Here is a 16,868-nt window from a genome sequence, read left to right on the forward strand (position 1 = left end):
CTCAAAATTTTATACAGTGACATACCATTGTATACCAACGGGAGTTTTTTTATGTTTATACTATATTTATATTCATATTCTCTATCGACATATACTTTTAAGCACAAAACCCAAGAGAAAACAGATACATGGAAAGATTGACATTCCTTCAAATACGGAGATATAAGCTTTATTCACTAAGGAAAATAACCTCATTGCATTCCACTGGCGTATCTAAAGTTGAAACGCAATTTCTAAACACCAAAGGTTCCCTGCAAATAGGCAAAATTTTCAATTGCAGTGTTTGACACATTTCCCAATTGCCAATTTTGAGGTAAAAAACTCCAGTCGCTAAAAGATTGTTTGAACAAGGGGAAAATCTGGAAAGGTTGATTGAAAAAAAATCGTTTCTTTTGTTTGGCATACACCTTCGCTCCTTCAACAGAAATTGAAAACAAAGGATATTACCTATCACAACAATCATTCCTTTTTTTCTTGGTTTTATTTCGAAAAATTCATCTTTTTTTGTTCCTTTAATTTTTGGTCTTTTTCAGGTTTGACAACGACTGTATATTCTCTTCTCTGTGGTCATTGTTTCCATCTTTAAAAAGTCATAAATGTTGTTCCTTCGTAGGCAAGTACTTGCTCAGGTAGGAAGGTTTGCGAATGTTAGTGCGAATGCTTCAACTAAATTTGGCTCCCTACGATTTGCTCATAAACCATCATTCACTGCAGATTCTTATCCTTCTTTGCAGCGGGATCCCCGTTACGCTACTTTAAATCAAGCAGACATTGATTTCTTTAGAAGTACCTTGGAAAAAGAAGGAGGATCCATTGTCAATGGTCTTGATCAATCTACCGACCCTTCTGATTTGGAAGCTTTCAACGTTGATTGGACTCATAAGTACCGGGGGAAAACCCAGTTGGCCATCAAGCCCAAAACTACAGAGCAAGTAAGTCGAATCCTCAAGTATTGCAACTCTCGACGACTTGCAATCGTTCCTCAAGGTGGAAACACCGGCTTAGTCGGTGGCTCCATCCCTGTCTTTGATGAAATTGTTTTAAACTTAAGTCTTATGAACAAAATCCACTCTTTTGACGAACTCTCCGGTGTCCTCAGCTTAGACGCTGGTGTCATTTTGGAAAATGCAGACAACTTTTTGGCTGAAAAAGACCATATGTTTCCTCTAGACCTTGGTGCCAAGGGAAGTTGTCAAGTCGGCGGTTGTGCTGCCACTGCTGCTGGCGGTCTCCGTTTGCTTCGATATGGCAGTCTTCATGGAACCATTCTCGGAATCGAGGCAGTCCTACCTGACGGCACCATTCTTGACAATATGGTCACCTTACGCAAGGACAACACGGGTTTGGACCTTAAGCAGCTTTTCATCGGAAGTGAGGGTTACCTAGGTATCATTACTCGTCTCACTGTTATTTGTCCTCGTAGACCTCGTTCAACAAACGTTGCATTTTTTGGAGTTTCTTCATATGAGAACGTCCTCAAAGCATTTTCTGAATCCAAGTCCTACCTTACGGAAATTATCTCGGCCTTTGAAATGATGGATAACACTTCCCAACGTCTTGTGGATGCTCTCAACTCAACTCAGCGTCCACTTGAAGAAGAACACCCATTTTACGTTCTTCTTGAAACTCAGGGATCCAACAAAGAACATGACGAGCAAAAGCTGAATGAATTAATCGAAAACCTTATTGAGAAAGAAGTGATTGCTGACGGTGTAATTGCTCAAGATGAAAGCCAGTTACGTGTGCTTTGGGAACGTCGAGAGGGTATTACTGAATGTTTAGCTAAAGCTGGCTCTGGTGTCTATAAATATGACGTTTCTTTACCTTTGAACGTTTTATATGACTTAGTAAATGCCACCAAGGAAAGATTAGCTGACCTAAAGTTGCTTGGGGAGTCTTCTGATCAACCAGTCATTGATGTTGTAGGCTTTGGTCACATGGGCGACGGAAACCTGCACTTGAACGTTGCTGTCCGACAATATGATAAGCGTGTTGAAAAAGCTCTTGAGCCTTGGGTATTTGAATGGGTTGCTTCTCATCGTGGCTCAATCTCGGCTGAGCATGGCCTTGGTCTTCTAAAAAAGCCATACCTTGGATACTCAAAATCACCAGAAATGATTTCTTTGATGAAGACTCTGAAGAATGTCTTCGACCCTAATGGGATTATGTTACGTAAGTATATTTAACCTTTTAATTTCCGTGTTTACTAACGTGTATAGCCTACAAATATGTTTAAAGCTTAGATACTTCATTTAAATCAGCACATACAACATCAAACATATTCATATACACATATATACGCACTTACATATATAACCACCCATATTTACCTATTTTCTAAATAATGTAACTATAAAACCTAAAAAAAACTTGTCCTTTTCCCGATTAAGTATCCAAAAATTAACGCCTTTCCAGTGATAATTTAAGCATTTATTACTGATGTTGCTTGCATTTTGTCCAAAATGAAGGAAAGAGAAAACTCATTATTGGATGAAAGCTGAGAAAGGCGTTTACTAAGAACGACGATAGATTTTTGTAAACTCGTGAGTTGACTTGCGTATTCAAAATTTCTTCCCTTAATGAATTCTCCATGGTGAGAAAGTATTGAACGCATCCATTTGAGATGAAACTCAATATGCGGAGTTTCAGCAGCGAATGAACTCAAATAATTTATAAAATTTGCAAGGTAAGTAGTTGGAAGTTGTTGGGTAATATGGTCAATGTCAGCTACAGGAACCGACTCATAAACTCTTTCTATAACTTTGTACTCATTCAGACGAAGAGCCATCACAAGTGCAATCAGATATTCACCTTCACCACAAACAGCCAGGGTAGTATCAGGAGTAATGTCAATATCCAAATTGATAGGATCAAAAATGAAGTCGTTAATTAAGGAAAATATCATTAGTCCTTCAGTGGTAGCAGCTGCGAAAGCTCCACCGCTTGGAGAAAATTGCACAGCCTGACATAAGATTTCAGGATGCAATTTACGAGAAGACAAGTCACCTTTAGCAGCGCCAGGCAATGTCCTATCTATGCGATCCTCCAAGTCAGATGCTTCCCCTTGAGTATCTATTAAGTCCATAGAGCCAGCATCAGTCATATTTCGACTATTCAAAACTTCAAGTACACCTTGTAAAGATTCATTTTTTGATAATTGAAACTTTTTTATCAAAACCCCGGTTAAAACATCATACAGACATACATATTTACTTGTACCAGCTGTTAAAACACAAGAACCATCTGCAGAATAGCATACTGAGGTAAAAGTTTTGTTTCCTGAGGAGTTCTCAGCTGTTTGTGCATCAGTTGATTTTCTTCCACCGGATAAATCTTTTCGGCCGTCAATCAAAGAAGTTTGCTTTGCTTCTTGTACGTCCCAGAATGATAATTGACCATCAAGAGAAGCAACCGAAAGTTCTTTCCCGTCTGGGCGGAAAGAAAGTGCCAAAACGTCCGATGGAATAGGGAAAGGCTCAACTATACCGCTACGGCTAAAGATGTCCCATATACGAACTGTTTTATCCCAACTACCACTGGCTAAAAGGTTTCCTGATGAGTTAAAAGAAAGAGACGAAACAGGACCTTCATGTCCAGCTAGTCTCTCCAACAATTGACCCGTTTGAACAGACCACATATATATTTCAAAGCTATCTTGGGACCCGGCGCATACAATCTCACCTGAAGGATCAACAGCAACACAAGAAAATTGGACCCGATTAGGAGCAGTGAAGGTTCTAAAGTTGCGGTATCGTATAAGATCCCATGCTCTTACAGATCCATCAAGGCAACTACTGAAAAGCACGTTTCCTCTTTTAGCAAAACATAGTCCTGTAATCGATGAAGTATGTTGGGTAAAGGTAACAACACAGAAACCCGAAGTGATGTCCCAAAGCTTTATTTTTCCATCATCGGCACCGGAAATAACTCTCTGTCCGTCTGGGGTATATACCAAAGTACTCAATGAATCATAGTGTGAGGATTGCTTCAATACATAAGATTCTGACTGCCATTCCCAAACGAGTAGCTGCCCTAATTTGCTAGAACCTAAAGCAATCCATTCACCAGTACTATTTATAGTAAGTGTATCAATATTTGATTGAGTGATACTCAATTGGTAAAGCATCGTAAACATAGGAAGCTCATAAATACCAAAAAGGCCATTTGAAAATCCAACCACCAACAGATTTGTAGTGGGATGAAAAGCAGCAGAACGAAGATTAGCATTCTGAAAGAAATAGTTGCGTGCCTTAATCATCCAAATATGTGTGCGATCTCTATTCTCCTCGGCCTCTTCGTCTATAATTTCGCCAGCTTGAAACAAAGGTGAATATTTCCAAGAAAACAATGCTCCATCTTTACTAACAGAATATATTGTTTGCTGGTCTTGAGAAAAAAAGGCAGAAACGACAGTACTCTTGTGTCCGGTCAAAGCACAAGGACGAAAGCCTTCAATGGGATCTACGGAATGTATACGAACCGTTAAATCTTTAGAAGTACTTAGGAAGAAGCGAGAGTCAGCTGACCATGAAATAGAAACAACATCGTCAAAATGGCCAGTGTACTCACGATGCAAAACGAATGGAGCAAATTCACGCTCGTCTATGGCTTCAGGTGTTCTCCAAACTTGAATAAGTTTACCCAAAGCCACAACAAAATATCTGCCATGGGGAGAAAACTCTATAGCACCAACGGGTGATTTGAAATTGAAATAATGCAAAACAGACCTTCTCAAAAAATTACAAAGAATACATCTACCATCCTCGTCAACAGACAATAACAATGTAGCCTGCGGGGATAAAGCGATGTGTGATATATTTTTCTTATTTTCGAAGGGGAAGGTGAATGATTTATTTTCCTTCAAGTTGTAAACAGATATACGGTTTCCTACTGGACTTAAAATAGAATAACCATCGGGAGTAAATAGAAGATTGCCCTGGTTGAACACTGTCCCTATTAAATTCGAAAACCCGAATTCGGTTTTCATATCCTTAACTTGTGATTTTTTTAAAAAAAGCCTTTAAATCGTCCTCAATTAGTATTTCTTAAATAAAAAGTAGTAGATTAAGCTTGGTTTGGCAGAATTAGACCTTTTTTACCACTTTCGACGTGTTGGCGCTGGGCGAAATATTTTAGCTGCAGCTATAGTGTTGAATTTTAAGGACGAATTGTGTACCATTCTATTAAAATTACACTCTGTTTGGGTAAAAACAGTAATAGCAAATCTTTTAAAGTATTTTCTTTTTCTTAATAGAAAATTCTTCAAACGTATGGTTGACTTGCTATTGCCTACTATATAGTTATTTTCCAACACTACTTATAAAAACGATAGAAGTAATTATGCAGGTGAATTTAATACGAGAAATCCATACAAAAGAAAAAGAGCCTATAAATGTTGTAAAATATAATTCAACCGGTAATTATCTCTTGTGCGCCGGTAATGATCGTATAATCCGATTATTAAATTCCAAAAGTGGTGCCTACATTAGAGAGTACATGGCTCATAGCTATGAAATTATGGATCTGGATATAGTCGCCGATAGTACCAGGTTCGCGAGTTGTGGAGGCGATCGCTTTGTTCATGTCTGGGATGTTTCTACTGGTAAAGTAATCAGAAAATTTGGTAGTCATCTTGCGCGTGTTAATACTGTACGCTATAATGAAGACTCCTCTATTCTAGCTAGTGGTATGTAACTCAAAATTGGACCAGTTATCCGTACTAACACTGTTAGGTTCCTTCGACTCTAAGGTGCGACTATGGGATTGCAGGTAAGTTTCATCTTTCTAGGATTTTGATTGAGCTATCAACCTGTAAATAGATCAAACTCTAGCGGCCCCGTACAAGTTTTGAATGAAGCAAAGGATAGTGTTTCGACAATTGATATAATAGAGGACAAAATCATTGCAGGATCCACTGACGGTAATTTACGAACTTACGATATTCGTAATGGAAAAATATTCACTGATTCGTTTACGCGTATGTACTATTATACAGTATTTCAAAAGGGACTATTCTAATATTAATTACAGATCCAATCACTTCTATATGGACATCTAAATCAGGAGCTTTCGCTTTAGTTTCGGTTTTACACACCTCTAACCACCTCTTGGACCTGGAAACTGGCGATATTCTAAAGAGCTATTCAGGAAAGCAAAATACGAACTATCGTCTCCGGTCCTGTCTTGATTGCATGGAACGCTTTGTCATAAGTGGAAGTGAAGATGGGAAGATTTTGCTATGGGATATGGAAGCCGGCGAACAGTTATCTTCAATCCCAACTCCAAACAAGTCTATTGTTAGCGATATAGTATCTCATCCTTCTTCAGATCATTTCGCTGCAACCACCACTCACGGTGATGTCTTAGTGTACCAATATGATAAGACATAATAACTACAACCACAATGGAAGTTTTATAAAAAAAAGGGAAAGTGGGCTACTTTTTTACAACTCTTGGTCAATTATTTATTTAAATATCATTCATGGAAGTTTATTTGTGTCGTTTGAATTGAAAGAAGGGTATTCGATAATTTATGTCTGTCAATAATCATGCCTCCAAAAAAAAGAGCAAATGGATGTTCACAAGCTTCTCCAAAAACTTCTAAAAGAAAACCAGTAATCCAGTCAAATTTTACAATACAAGAACTATTCTCTAGACACCGGCCGACAATATCAAATTCTCAAAAGTTAGTTGCCAGTGCTAAGTCCGATGAAGACAGATGCGACATATCCGATGATGATTACAATATTGCATTGAAACTACAAAGGGAATTTGATGAGGAAGTTGCCGATTTGGAAGATACTCGAAAAACGGATGCCTTTAACAATAATACAGATGTATCATATTTACCAAAAGATGAACCTCAAAATGAGTCTTCAAGTACACTAATGAAAGAAGCTAATTCCACCGCAACTGAAAATATAACTATGCCCAATATTAGTTATCAAGAAACATACTTTGTTGACAAAGACATTTTTGAGCAAAATCCTTTGCTTTATGAAGAATATTGCCGTCAGAGAGTTTCTATAAAGGGTGAAAGCGATGCACCTTATTCTTTTTTAGCAAACACGTTTGTTTTAATAAGTATGACAAGATCCAGGATTCGTATAGTCACCCTTCTCACTAATTGTATTTTATCGTTATTACATTTAGACAAAGAATCGTTACTTTCTGCAGTATGGCTTTCTACTAATGACATTGCACCTAGTTTTTATGGAAAAAATTTAGGAGTTGGACCGGCTATGTATTCTAAAGCGCTGAAGGAGGTTTGCGGAATTTCTTCACAATCACTTAAAAATCTTTGGAATCATCATGGCGATCCTGGTGATGTTGCTTTTGAGGCCAAGGTATCTGTCCGTACATTATTTCAACCTCAGCCGTTGACTATAAAAAAAGTATACTCTACCTTATTAAAAATTGCTGATTGCATTGGTAACGGAGCTCAGAATCGTAAACTTGAACTGACAAAATTTCTTTTAATATCAGCTAAATCGGAGGAAGTGCGATACATAGGAAGGAGCATAATGCAAAATCTTAGAATTGGAGCCGTACAAAATACTATGTTAACTGCTTTGAGTAAAGCCTTTGTTATATATTCCGATTATGAAAGAATAGTTAAATTAGGCACAGAAGATCTACAAAATGAGTTTCAAAAAGCAGAAGAAGCAATAAAACAGAGCTTTTATCAAGTACCGGATTACAACATTCTTGTCCAGACGTTATTGAGTACAGGGTTAAGGAGCTTAACCCAACGTATGTCTATAAGACCCGGTACTCCAGTGAAACCAATGTTAGGTTCAATTACGAAGGATTTACAAGAAATGTTACAAAAAATGGGGGGCCACAATTTTTGCTGTGAATTCAAATATGATGGCCAAAGAGCCCAGGTGCATAAATCTAGATCAGGGGAAATCAAAATCTATAGTCGTCATCTTGAAGAAATAAGTGAACGATACCCCGATGTTATCGATTCTTGTCAAATTGCCCAAAAGAGTACTGCTGATTACATTATTGAAGGTGAACTGGTAGCAATCGATCTTAGAACAGGACAAATCCTTGATTTTCAGACACTTTCCACGAGGGAGAGAAAAAAAGTCAACCTAAACGAAATAACGGTTCATGTTTGTTTTTTTATTTTTGATTTGATGTACTATGAAGGAGAGTCTTTGTTGCAATGCCCTTTATCGATTAGAAGGAATAAGATTAATGAAGCTTTTAACATGGTTCCAAACCGATTTCAGTTTGTCGCATCTCTCGAATCAAAAGAAGAAAGTGTTATTCAGGAATTTTTTAACCTGGCGATTAGCAGCAAATGCGAGGGATTAATGGTAAAAGTTTTAGATGGAATAGATTCTAGGTTACCTTCGACGTATGAGCCTGACAAAAGAGGCGAAGGGTGGATAAAGGTAAAACAAGATTACTCTGAAGAATTTGAATCTTTAGATCTTGTACCGATTGGTGCTTGGTATGGTAATGGAAGAAAGGCAGGATGGTTCAGTCCTATTCTTCTAGCCGTATTTAACCCTGAAAATGCAGTATATGAAGCCGTGTGCAAGTGTATGTCTGGGTTCAGTGATCAGTTCTACAAAGAGTTGACTGATCGTTATTCCCTTGATTCGGGAAATAGTAGCCTTGAACCTCTCTCTAGCATCTATGAGGTAGGCAAAGTCCAACCACAGATTTTTTTCACTCCAAAGGAGGTTTGGGAAATCAAGGGTGCGCAAATTACTTCTTCTCCTGTTTACAAGGCAGCTATTGGATTAACTGATGAAGATCGAGGACTATCAATTCGATTTCCACGTTTTATCAAAATTCGATCGGATAAAGGTCCTGAAGATGCATCTACAAATACCATGCTTGCAGAAATGTTTACTAAACAAAATCAATGAGTATATGAAAAGACATGATAATTCTATTAATGATGTTACATGATATAATTATTTTTAATAAATAACTTAGTAGTTATCGGGATCACCCAAACTAGGGATCGCACCGATATAAGCATGCCAAAGATAAGTGTAAGTAATTTTTTTATAACGCCTTTTTTTCTTTTTCTTCTTATTCGACTCGGAAACACCAGCAATTCGTCTCGCCAGGCGCATGTATTCAGGAACGGTGAGGGAAGGCATGTTGTATGGTTCATCTCTGCTATCGTAGAGAAGCTTGTAGTGAATTTCTGTTTCATTCGTAGCATCCATATAATTCGATGTATTCAGGAACATTTGCTGAAACGATAATGGAGTGAAAGTCATGGGAACATAGGCTGGTCCTAAAGTTCCGGGCTGGATTTTTTTCTTTTTACGATGCTTTTTCTTTTTCTTTTTATATTTTTGTTTCATTGACTCATAAATTGAGTTTGAAGGCAATAAGTCTTTGTCATCTTCGGTAGCGCTGTTGTCGTACAAATCATTAACAGAAGAAGTATGTTTTTTTGCGGAAGAGTCAGCTACAGCTGCATTTTGTTCCAAACATGATGCTTGTGAATCCAAACCCGAAATATTATATGTGTAAATACGAAAATTTGGAAACATTTCAGGAATGATAGAGCCACCAACGCTAGCAAGAGAATACTTTCCGACAGTTTCTTCTAAAAATTTGGAAGACGGTTTATCAGGAACAAATGGAAGTTTTGCATACTGAGTGTCAATCAATGACTTAACATATTTTGGTTGTGCTGTCGCAATTTGTAAATCTTGAGATTGTAGTGAGGAAGTATCGACTGGTGGTTTGTCAAACTCAAGTAAGAAAAAGTGATTGATATTCATATGTCCATATAGTTGACCGACTATCACATCTCGAAACTCATACAGAAGATCAGTAAAGGCTTCATAGCAATCGAGATACCATTGATTACGAGTAGGCGGAACATGACTGGCTAGCCAAACAAACATATTCCTCTGTCTGAGAAGGGAAAACTGAATTCGAAGCCACCGAATGTGAACGGAACCTGGCTCATCAGGATCCTTTTTTGGGCAGCCATCGACAGCTGCATTTTTTGTCGAAAAGTATAAAGAATTAAAGGCAATAACAGCAAGTTTCCGAGGGATAACTTCGACCATGTAATACCCTCCTTTTTCGAAAACGTGCTTTTCTTGCGTTGGAATTAAAGCATCCCATGCACCAGCAAGGGCTTGAGTTATTGAGGAGGGGCCTGCTTCTAGAATGTTATGAGGATAAACATCATTATTCCCAATGGCAGCAACAAGAGGAACATCTGGAAACGTTTCAACCATTTTGTCGACAACTTTTTCGTTCGAAGCAATGATTTCACCTTTAGTTCGCGGAAAGTGATTATCGTTATCGTGACGAGAGTTATCGCCTGTCCAAATGATAAAATCTATACCTCCATAATCCTTTTCAATGTGCTTAGAGAACCATTCTAATGTTTTGTCGATTAACGAAGGTGATGAATCGCACTCGAATCCTGGTCCTGGCGTCAAAAAGCCGGCTTTGGATGTTTTGGAAGAGTCCCTCATGTGTTTATAGTCATGGCAATAGTGGTCGACAGTAGCACCTTCTCGATAAAATGCATCTAGGTGCATGTCGGTAATATGAAGAAACCTGCCTGTCAATGGCTTTCCCTTGGCATTGGTGATTCTCCATTCAGAAGACAGAGCTCCAACTTCATTGATGATGGGATTTTGAGTATTATCCAAAGTAACCGGTTTCATGACAAGGCTGAAAACCAAATTCAACCATTGCAGGTAAAGAAGAGTTATAAAAATATAAGACATGATGAATAAAATATGCTTAGAACGCGTCTTCTTCTAACGTCTTGCCCTATATATGCTTTTACAGAGACAAGTATACCTATAATAATATCAAGAAAATAAAATGAACAGTAAAATGAATTATGATATCTAGTAACCGCCTAAAAGGCGCTTTTCATGAAAAGCGCACGCAGTTTACTTTCGTCTTCCTAGGAGTTACAAGTTGAAAGAACACGAAGAAAAATCCCAGTAAAGTACTGTTAAGTCAAGTCTAAAGTATCCTTAACAACAAAGTAAAATCGTAATAAAAGAAGAAAATGGAAGCGCGTAAGTATAAATCAGCCAGAACAAAGCACCCGTACATTGACGATATTTGAACACCAAAACGTAGCTGCATCTTCTCGTTATAACGCATACTAGCGCGTTATTATTAATAACGAGTGTTAGGTAAAGTGCTTAACTCCAGATAGTGAAAGAAACCGTAGTCCAAGGTATTCTCCAAACACACAAGAAACGCTTTTTATGATGTTGACAACATCCAAAGTTACTCATATTTCGAGGAATTCACTAGAAAACGATTCCGCTGTCGAAGCCACCTCAATAGACGAAGATTTGGCAAGTTAGCACTTGAAAAGTTCCCTAAGCTCTAGCAAGTTTGAAAGGCCAAACGGGAACTGTGAACAGGAGCGAGGAGTAGTTGTGAACGGCGTTCATTCAGATACAAAAATCTCTTAAGATCCTCAATTGTACCCATTTATTCTCAAAGGAAAGCTTCTATCGGCTTGAATTAGAAAAGCAGGCAAAATGGAAGGAAAGCCAATGTCCATTCAAAAGTCAGTGTTCACGCAGGTGTTACAAATATTAAAGTACACTGCCATCAATTTAGGTTTGCCATTCCTGAATGGCGTAATGTTAGGATTCGGTGAAATTTTTGCTCATGCATTTATTCATTCTTTGGGATGGGCCCCTGGTCATACTCGTATTTACTCTATTCAGCGACAGCAGTATATTCAAGCATAAGCGAAGGTTGAAACCTACTGTTTACCCTTGTTTCATTTTTCTTTTCCACATTCTCTTCTGATTGTTTCACAAGTCAAGCCCATTAGGTCGTACGATGAACTGAACTTGCTTACAAACTCATAGACGATGCTGATGCTGATTTGGTAAATGGATTGGTGGTTGAATTAATAGCAACAAAGATGTCGTTGTGTTTGGTTTCGAAAAAAGCCAACCTGAAAGATGAAAGGGAAAGATGGATCTTTTGAGCTGTTTTCATAAAATTTTGAAAAATTCGGCTAGTCGTTGAGTATTTGTGACACCTTTATTTCGACCGTTACAAACTTCTTAAAGCCCTAGAACTCCTAGACCTTCCCATGTAAAAGATTGTGCATAAATAGTCAAAAACCTCAATGGTTTTCTTTACTACACTATACTACTCCTTACTATATTTTACTTTTGCGTTTGGTACAGGTGTCCTTTACAGAGCGCATCTACACAAGCTTTCAAGCGCGAATCCTTCCTTCTTAGCGTCCAGGAACGAAGTCCGACGAAAGTCGTCCCTACGTGGGATTGACAAGACACTAATCAGGACTTCAGGGTCTAATTAAGGTAGCTCATAATTTTTTAATGATTTCAACTTTTTAATGATTTCAAACAAACTTGTTACTGAACTTCTCTGACTAAAATACTATGACGGTTCAGCGTAATTTTGAAAGCAGTTTTCACTCTAATTTCACATGAACGGATCATACATGATTGATAAATCTACAACTTCATAACACGTAACAACATAAACCACATACATACGACTATTACAATAGGGCAAACGTATACATAGGAAACTAAAATTAAATAAATTTACATATATATATATGTATATATGTCATTCATAGAGGCTTTCTATCTACCTAGAGTAAAGCTTCTATAGTAAAATATATGGATCCTCTGACACTCGTGTACAAGTAGGAAAATCTTAGGTCCACAAGCTCTTAAAAGATCCAGAAACATTCTTCTGTGCTCAGTGAATAGCAAATAGGAATGCATAACAGAATGTCATGCAAGCAAGAAGCCTTCCTACCCGCACTGTCCTGAGCACTGGTACAATGAAAAAGAAGCGCAGGTGGGCTTTATATAGCATCGAGATTGTCACTTGACTGGTTTTGCGTTTTTTCTTTTGTTCTACAAATTCAGGTAACAACCAATGAAAGATGCAGAAGGGACACAAAATCTTAAGAATGAAAAAAGGAACGTTTTTTATGTTTCTACTTTTTTTAGATAGGCATTTTAAGGGATTCCATTGTTTTTCATTTACTACTTGTTCAAATCGATATATCATATTATAATGCTAACATGATAATATCATCAAGGTAAGAAACTGAAAAGAGTCCCTTGCCAAGGAGAATTAATTTTCTTCTAACCTTTCTAAAGTCTTTTTTTACTTAACATTTTGTCGTATTAAGACCTTTTCTCCTGCATTTTGTTGGGCCTTTGATATAGTACTATGGTTCTTGCGTACCTGCTACACCATTCCCTTCCAATACACTCATACTCCATATAGTATTATGTCTGATCGAGAGGAAAAGTTGGCGCTTGCAAAGCAAAGGGTTCGTCTCCAATGCTTAAAATTACACACCATTTTACTGACCGAAACAGCTTCAAGAAGCAAAGAAGAAAAAACGTCAAGCTAAAACGAAAGACGCTCGTTCGACGGCTTCACAACAGTCGTCAACCACTGAGTCTACAATAGCCCGAGATGAGAATACAATTGATACAAACAATCCTGAACAGGTTGTGTCATCAAAAGCTTCCGAGGAAACATCTAGGTCGGAGACTGACAAAGGAGAAAACAAACCTGAATCAGCAACGACTGAAACAACAAAAGACTCAGAAAAACAAGAAGGAGAAGAACCTTATCATGCTGATGAAGGTACTTCCGATGAGCAAGAGAAACATGAACCGATCGACGACAATAAGGAGCAAGAGGCAGTCGAAGAAGCAAGAAAAACAGAGAACACTAAGGAAGATAATACAGTAGATGATGTTAAAGAGAAGCTTCAAAAGGAAATTCAAGAGCTGACAGAAAAGCTGAATGCTTCCGAAATCGCAAATAACGAAACAATGAAGGATCGTGAGCAAAAAGCTTTGTCATTACAGAGCGAAAGCGAGAATTACAAACGAGAGTTGGAAACGGCATTGAATGAGTTAAAGGAATTGAAGGCTGAGAAAGAACATGTTTCCCAACGTGCAACCGAAAGCGCTCGGGAAAAAGAAGCTGTATTTGAAAATAAAGAAAAAGAATTCAATGAAAAACAAGAAAATCTGAATCGTCAAAAAGATGACTTGGATAATCAGTCAAAAGCTTTCCAGCAAGAAAAAGAGTCATTTCAATCCTGGAAAGAGTCTGAACAACAGGCTTTGAACGAACGTCAAGCCTCTCTTGATAAGCGAGAAAATGATTTGTTGGAGCGTGAAAAGCAAGACATTCAGTCAAGTAAAGGTCCAGAAAATCAACAACAACAAGACCTTGTCGAAAATCTAGAAAAGCAGGTTCAAGATCTAAAAGGAGAAAAGCAATACCTTGAGGAGGCTGTGGAAAGATATAAAGCCGCAATGGATGAATTTGCTGAATGTCAACAACATCTTCGTGAACTAGAAAACATGTATGCTAAGCTGGCAGGTCAACCTGCTGCAGAAGGAAACTATGAAGACAACTTTACGTTTGAGCCAATAGATAATGTATCCATAGATTTGACGTTAACAAGTTTCCCAGGAGCGCATGGTGTACCTTTTGAAGTTTAAAAGAGTTCATACTGATTTCTAATTCTAAATGTATTATCCACCATCATTCTTATTTGTTGACATGCTTAATGAACAGAACAGGACGTGGATCTTTAGATGAGCGGACAATTTACTTTGTCCCTAGAATGAAAATATATTTATTCAATTTTATTATAAAAGCATTCATTTTTATTTTTATTTTTTTATTTTAATTATTCTTTTGTACATTATCATTGTAACAATTCCAAATGAGAAATCGCTACAAGCCATATCCCTTCCGTCTGTCACTCACCACTGTGAGGTTACTGAGATTCCTAAAATACTTTCTTAATACGAGATTGAAAGTAGATGAATAATCGTAATTGAAGGGATTTTCTAATTTACTATTAAAAAAAATAATAACAAAGGTGTCTTTTGTCGAATAATTTTTATCTAAAACCATGTCTCTACCGAAAGCAGTTGGTAAATTCATTGTCGTCGGCTCACAAGGTATAAACGCGGAAAAGCAGAATTAAAGAATGCAAGGAATTGAATGGAAACTAACAAGTATGAATTCTAGTGATGAGCAGGGCTTTTATTCAGGCATACAAACAAATGATAGCTAATTCCAGCCAGCAAAGTACAGGCACAAGCCAAGAAAGAAATGCCGAGAAAGCCAAGGTAGCTCGACGGGGAGAGATTACTATTCGCGAAGCTGGTGATATTCTAAGCGTTAAAGTGGATCCATTAAGCAAGGAAGAGTTAGAACAGAGATTTCAACGTATGTTCAAAATCAATGATCCAAAGGAAGGAGGATCCTTTTATATACAAAGCAAAGTATTTCGTGCTCATGAGAGGCTTATGGAAGAGCTCAAACAGAAGGAGCCACCAGAGTCAGACAGGCAAGAACAACAGACAACCCATACCTAATACTGTTTCGCCTGTATGTGTGTTTAGCAAAGGAAGAGCTTTTGCAAGAGTATTTCTTTGAAAAAGTTGAAAGAAAATTGCATTATCATTTTCATGAGAGTTTCGTAAACTAATATGGGTCGGAAATGTACAATGAAGTTTACAACTCCTTACTATGGCCTATAGTGGAATATCAATTTTGTCATCTTTTGAGAAATGAATAGCATTTCAGCATTCTACTAAGTATAACTTATAACAAAACACATGTAGATGAACAAATAGGCGGTATGAAATATCTTTGGCAATAATTAAGTATGTAGGGATCTGCGTGAAAATTTAGAAACATTAGAATACGAAGACAATTTTGAATACGCTATCTGACAGTAAATTTTCTACTCATTTCTTTTTCGTGTCTTTTTATTGTCATATCATAAAGTTCATCACCCGATCTCTCTTCTAAGCTGTGTAAACCATCAATAGCCATGCTTATGCTTTAAAACATACATATTGAAGGTGACAAAAAGCCCTTAAAATTGCTCGGATTGTCAGACTCGAAGAAAAGAGGGGCAATGAAACATTCAACTCGTAGCAAGACAGAGTAAAGCAAATGGAACATGGGAACAAGAAAAACGGGAGCAAAAGTCATAAGTAACGAAATACCATTGAGAATTTATTTTATAAGAATAAGAAGTAGTAAAGTAAGCGTTTAAAAAAGCAACTTTGAAAAGAACCAAATTGTAAGCATTCTTCCTTAAAAGAAGATCGACCAAAACATTCTTTTTAGGGAGGCGAGCATACACCGCTAAAAAAGAACTAATTTATACATGTGGTCAACACAAGGTTAATGATGGATCAACATGTCAAAGCATAATGTGTTTTTTTTGGGGATGTGGATTGGGGACTCCTTATGATTTTAATACTTTAGAATGATATAGAGAGCATGAATGATACCAGGAACATAACCAAGACAGCAGAGAAGAATGTTGATAAGTATATCGGCACCACAACCTCGTTCAAGGAAGACACCCAAGGGAGGGAGAATAATAGCAAAGATGATCTGAACGTTAGCAAAGTAGGTCAACAAAAAAGAAGGGAAATTATTCACGGCATAATATAATCCAACACACAAATATCCTCCGTAAAAGCTTGACTTGGGCAGTTCCTACCAACTTTTATCTCAAGCAAAACCTTTCGCGTTCACTCTCGGGACCGTGCTTATGTGTGTTTCATTCTATACCCTTCGTTTCCTTTACACAGGATGCCGGAATACAAACATACCTTAAAAATGTCGCTACCAGTAACAGCCATTTTGAATCGTTATATATAATAAAATAAAATAAACCTTGAAGTATGGAATGTGTTATAAAAAGGAAATCGCTGTTTTCTTTAACAAAAGAGGAACCGTAGTAGGGTCGTGTATGGCAGTTGTAGCTTTTTATAAGTGCTGGTTCTTTGCTAAAGACGTAGTGTAGGTGAGCGCCTTTTGCATCAGAA

The 16,868-nt window shown here is 37.5% G+C and overlaps 10 protein-coding genes across 10 annotated transcripts; 6 read left to right on the forward strand and 4 right to left on the reverse strand.

Annotated features, from left to right (window-relative positions):
• Positions 1-53: 53 nt before the first annotated feature.
• On the reverse strand, positions 54-644 carry SPOG_05568 (uncharacterized protein). Its single transcript, XM_013166653.1, has one exon. The coding sequence runs from the start codon at positions 461-463 to the stop codon at positions 170-172; it is 294 nt and encodes a 97-aa protein (XP_013022107.1). The 5' UTR covers positions 464-644; the 3' UTR covers positions 54-169.
• On the forward strand, positions 234-2,901 carry SPOG_04165 (D-lactate dehydrogenase). The gene is made up of 2 exons (XM_013166426.1): positions 234-2,172; positions 2,220-2,901. Exons 1-2 carry the CDS (start codon positions 597-599, stop codon positions 2,234-2,236), a joined length of 1,593 nt encoding a protein of 530 aa, XP_013021880.1. The 5' UTR covers positions 234-596; the 3' UTR covers positions 2,237-2,901.
• SPOG_04166 (U3 snoRNP-associated protein Utp1) lies at positions 2,310-5,283 on the reverse strand. The gene has a single exon (XM_013166427.1). It carries the CDS (start codon positions 4,985-4,987, stop codon positions 2,423-2,425), a length of 2,565 nt encoding a protein of 854 aa, XP_013021881.1. The 5' UTR covers positions 4,988-5,283; the 3' UTR covers positions 2,310-2,422.
• On the forward strand, positions 5,281-6,518 carry SPOG_04167 (MAPK organizer 1 family WD repeat protein). The gene is made up of 4 exons (XM_013166428.1): positions 5,281-5,686; positions 5,733-5,769; positions 5,820-5,977; positions 6,031-6,518. The coding sequence occupies exons 1-4, from the start codon at positions 5,341-5,343 to the stop codon at positions 6,387-6,389; spliced, it is 900 nt and encodes a 299-aa protein (XP_013021882.1). The 5' UTR covers positions 5,281-5,340; the 3' UTR covers positions 6,390-6,518.
• SPOG_04168 (DNA ligase) lies at positions 6,458-9,039 on the forward strand. Its single transcript, XM_013166429.1, has one exon. It carries the CDS (start codon positions 6,549-6,551, stop codon positions 8,886-8,888), a length of 2,340 nt encoding a protein of 779 aa, XP_013021883.1. The 5' UTR covers positions 6,458-6,548; the 3' UTR covers positions 8,889-9,039.
• Positions 8,923-11,140, reverse strand: SPOG_04169 (vacuolar polyphosphatase). Its single transcript, XM_013166430.1, has one exon. The coding sequence runs from the start codon at positions 10,731-10,733 to the stop codon at positions 8,955-8,957; it is 1,779 nt and encodes a 592-aa protein (XP_013021884.1). The 5' UTR covers positions 10,734-11,140; the 3' UTR covers positions 8,923-8,954.
• A 108-nt stretch (positions 11,141-11,248) lies between these two features.
• On the forward strand, positions 11,249-12,451 carry SPOG_04170 (TOM complex assembly protein Mim1). Its single transcript, XM_013166431.1, has one exon. The coding sequence runs from the start codon at positions 11,514-11,516 to the stop codon at positions 11,727-11,729; it is 216 nt and encodes a 71-aa protein (XP_013021885.1). The 5' UTR covers positions 11,249-11,513; the 3' UTR covers positions 11,730-12,451.
• A 653-nt stretch (positions 12,452-13,104) lies between these two features.
• SPOG_04171 (uncharacterized protein) lies at positions 13,105-14,679 on the forward strand. Its single transcript, XM_013166432.1, has 2 exons — positions 13,105-13,312; positions 13,362-14,679. Exons 1-2 carry the CDS (start codon positions 13,271-13,273, stop codon positions 14,505-14,507), a joined length of 1,188 nt encoding a protein of 395 aa, XP_013021886.1. The 5' UTR covers positions 13,105-13,270; the 3' UTR covers positions 14,508-14,679.
• Positions 14,680-14,723: 44 nt separating this feature from the next.
• SPOG_04172 (TIM23 translocase complex subunit Tim16) lies at positions 14,724-15,853 on the forward strand. Its single transcript, XM_013166433.1, has 2 exons — positions 14,724-14,975; positions 15,046-15,853. Exons 1-2 carry the CDS (start codon positions 14,927-14,929, stop codon positions 15,393-15,395), a joined length of 399 nt encoding a protein of 132 aa, XP_013021887.1. The 5' UTR covers positions 14,724-14,926; the 3' UTR covers positions 15,396-15,853.
• Positions 15,656-16,849, reverse strand: SPOG_04173 (plasma membrane proteolipid Pmp3). Its single transcript, XM_013166434.1, has 2 exons — positions 16,653-16,849; positions 15,656-16,431 (listed from the first exon to the last, which is right to left on the reverse strand). Exons 1-2 carry the CDS (start codon positions 16,680-16,682, stop codon positions 16,288-16,290), a joined length of 174 nt encoding a protein of 57 aa, XP_013021888.1. The 5' UTR covers positions 16,683-16,849; the 3' UTR covers positions 15,656-16,287.
• Positions 16,850-16,868: the final 19 nt, after the last annotated feature.

The sequence above is a fragment of the Schizosaccharomyces cryophilus genome, assembly GCF_000004155.1.
Source record: "Schizosaccharomyces cryophilus OY26 unplaced genomic scaffold supercont4.1, whole genome shotgun sequence".
Taxonomy (NCBI): Eukaryota; Fungi; Ascomycota; class Schizosaccharomycetes; order Schizosaccharomycetales; family Schizosaccharomycetaceae; genus Schizosaccharomyces; species Schizosaccharomyces cryophilus.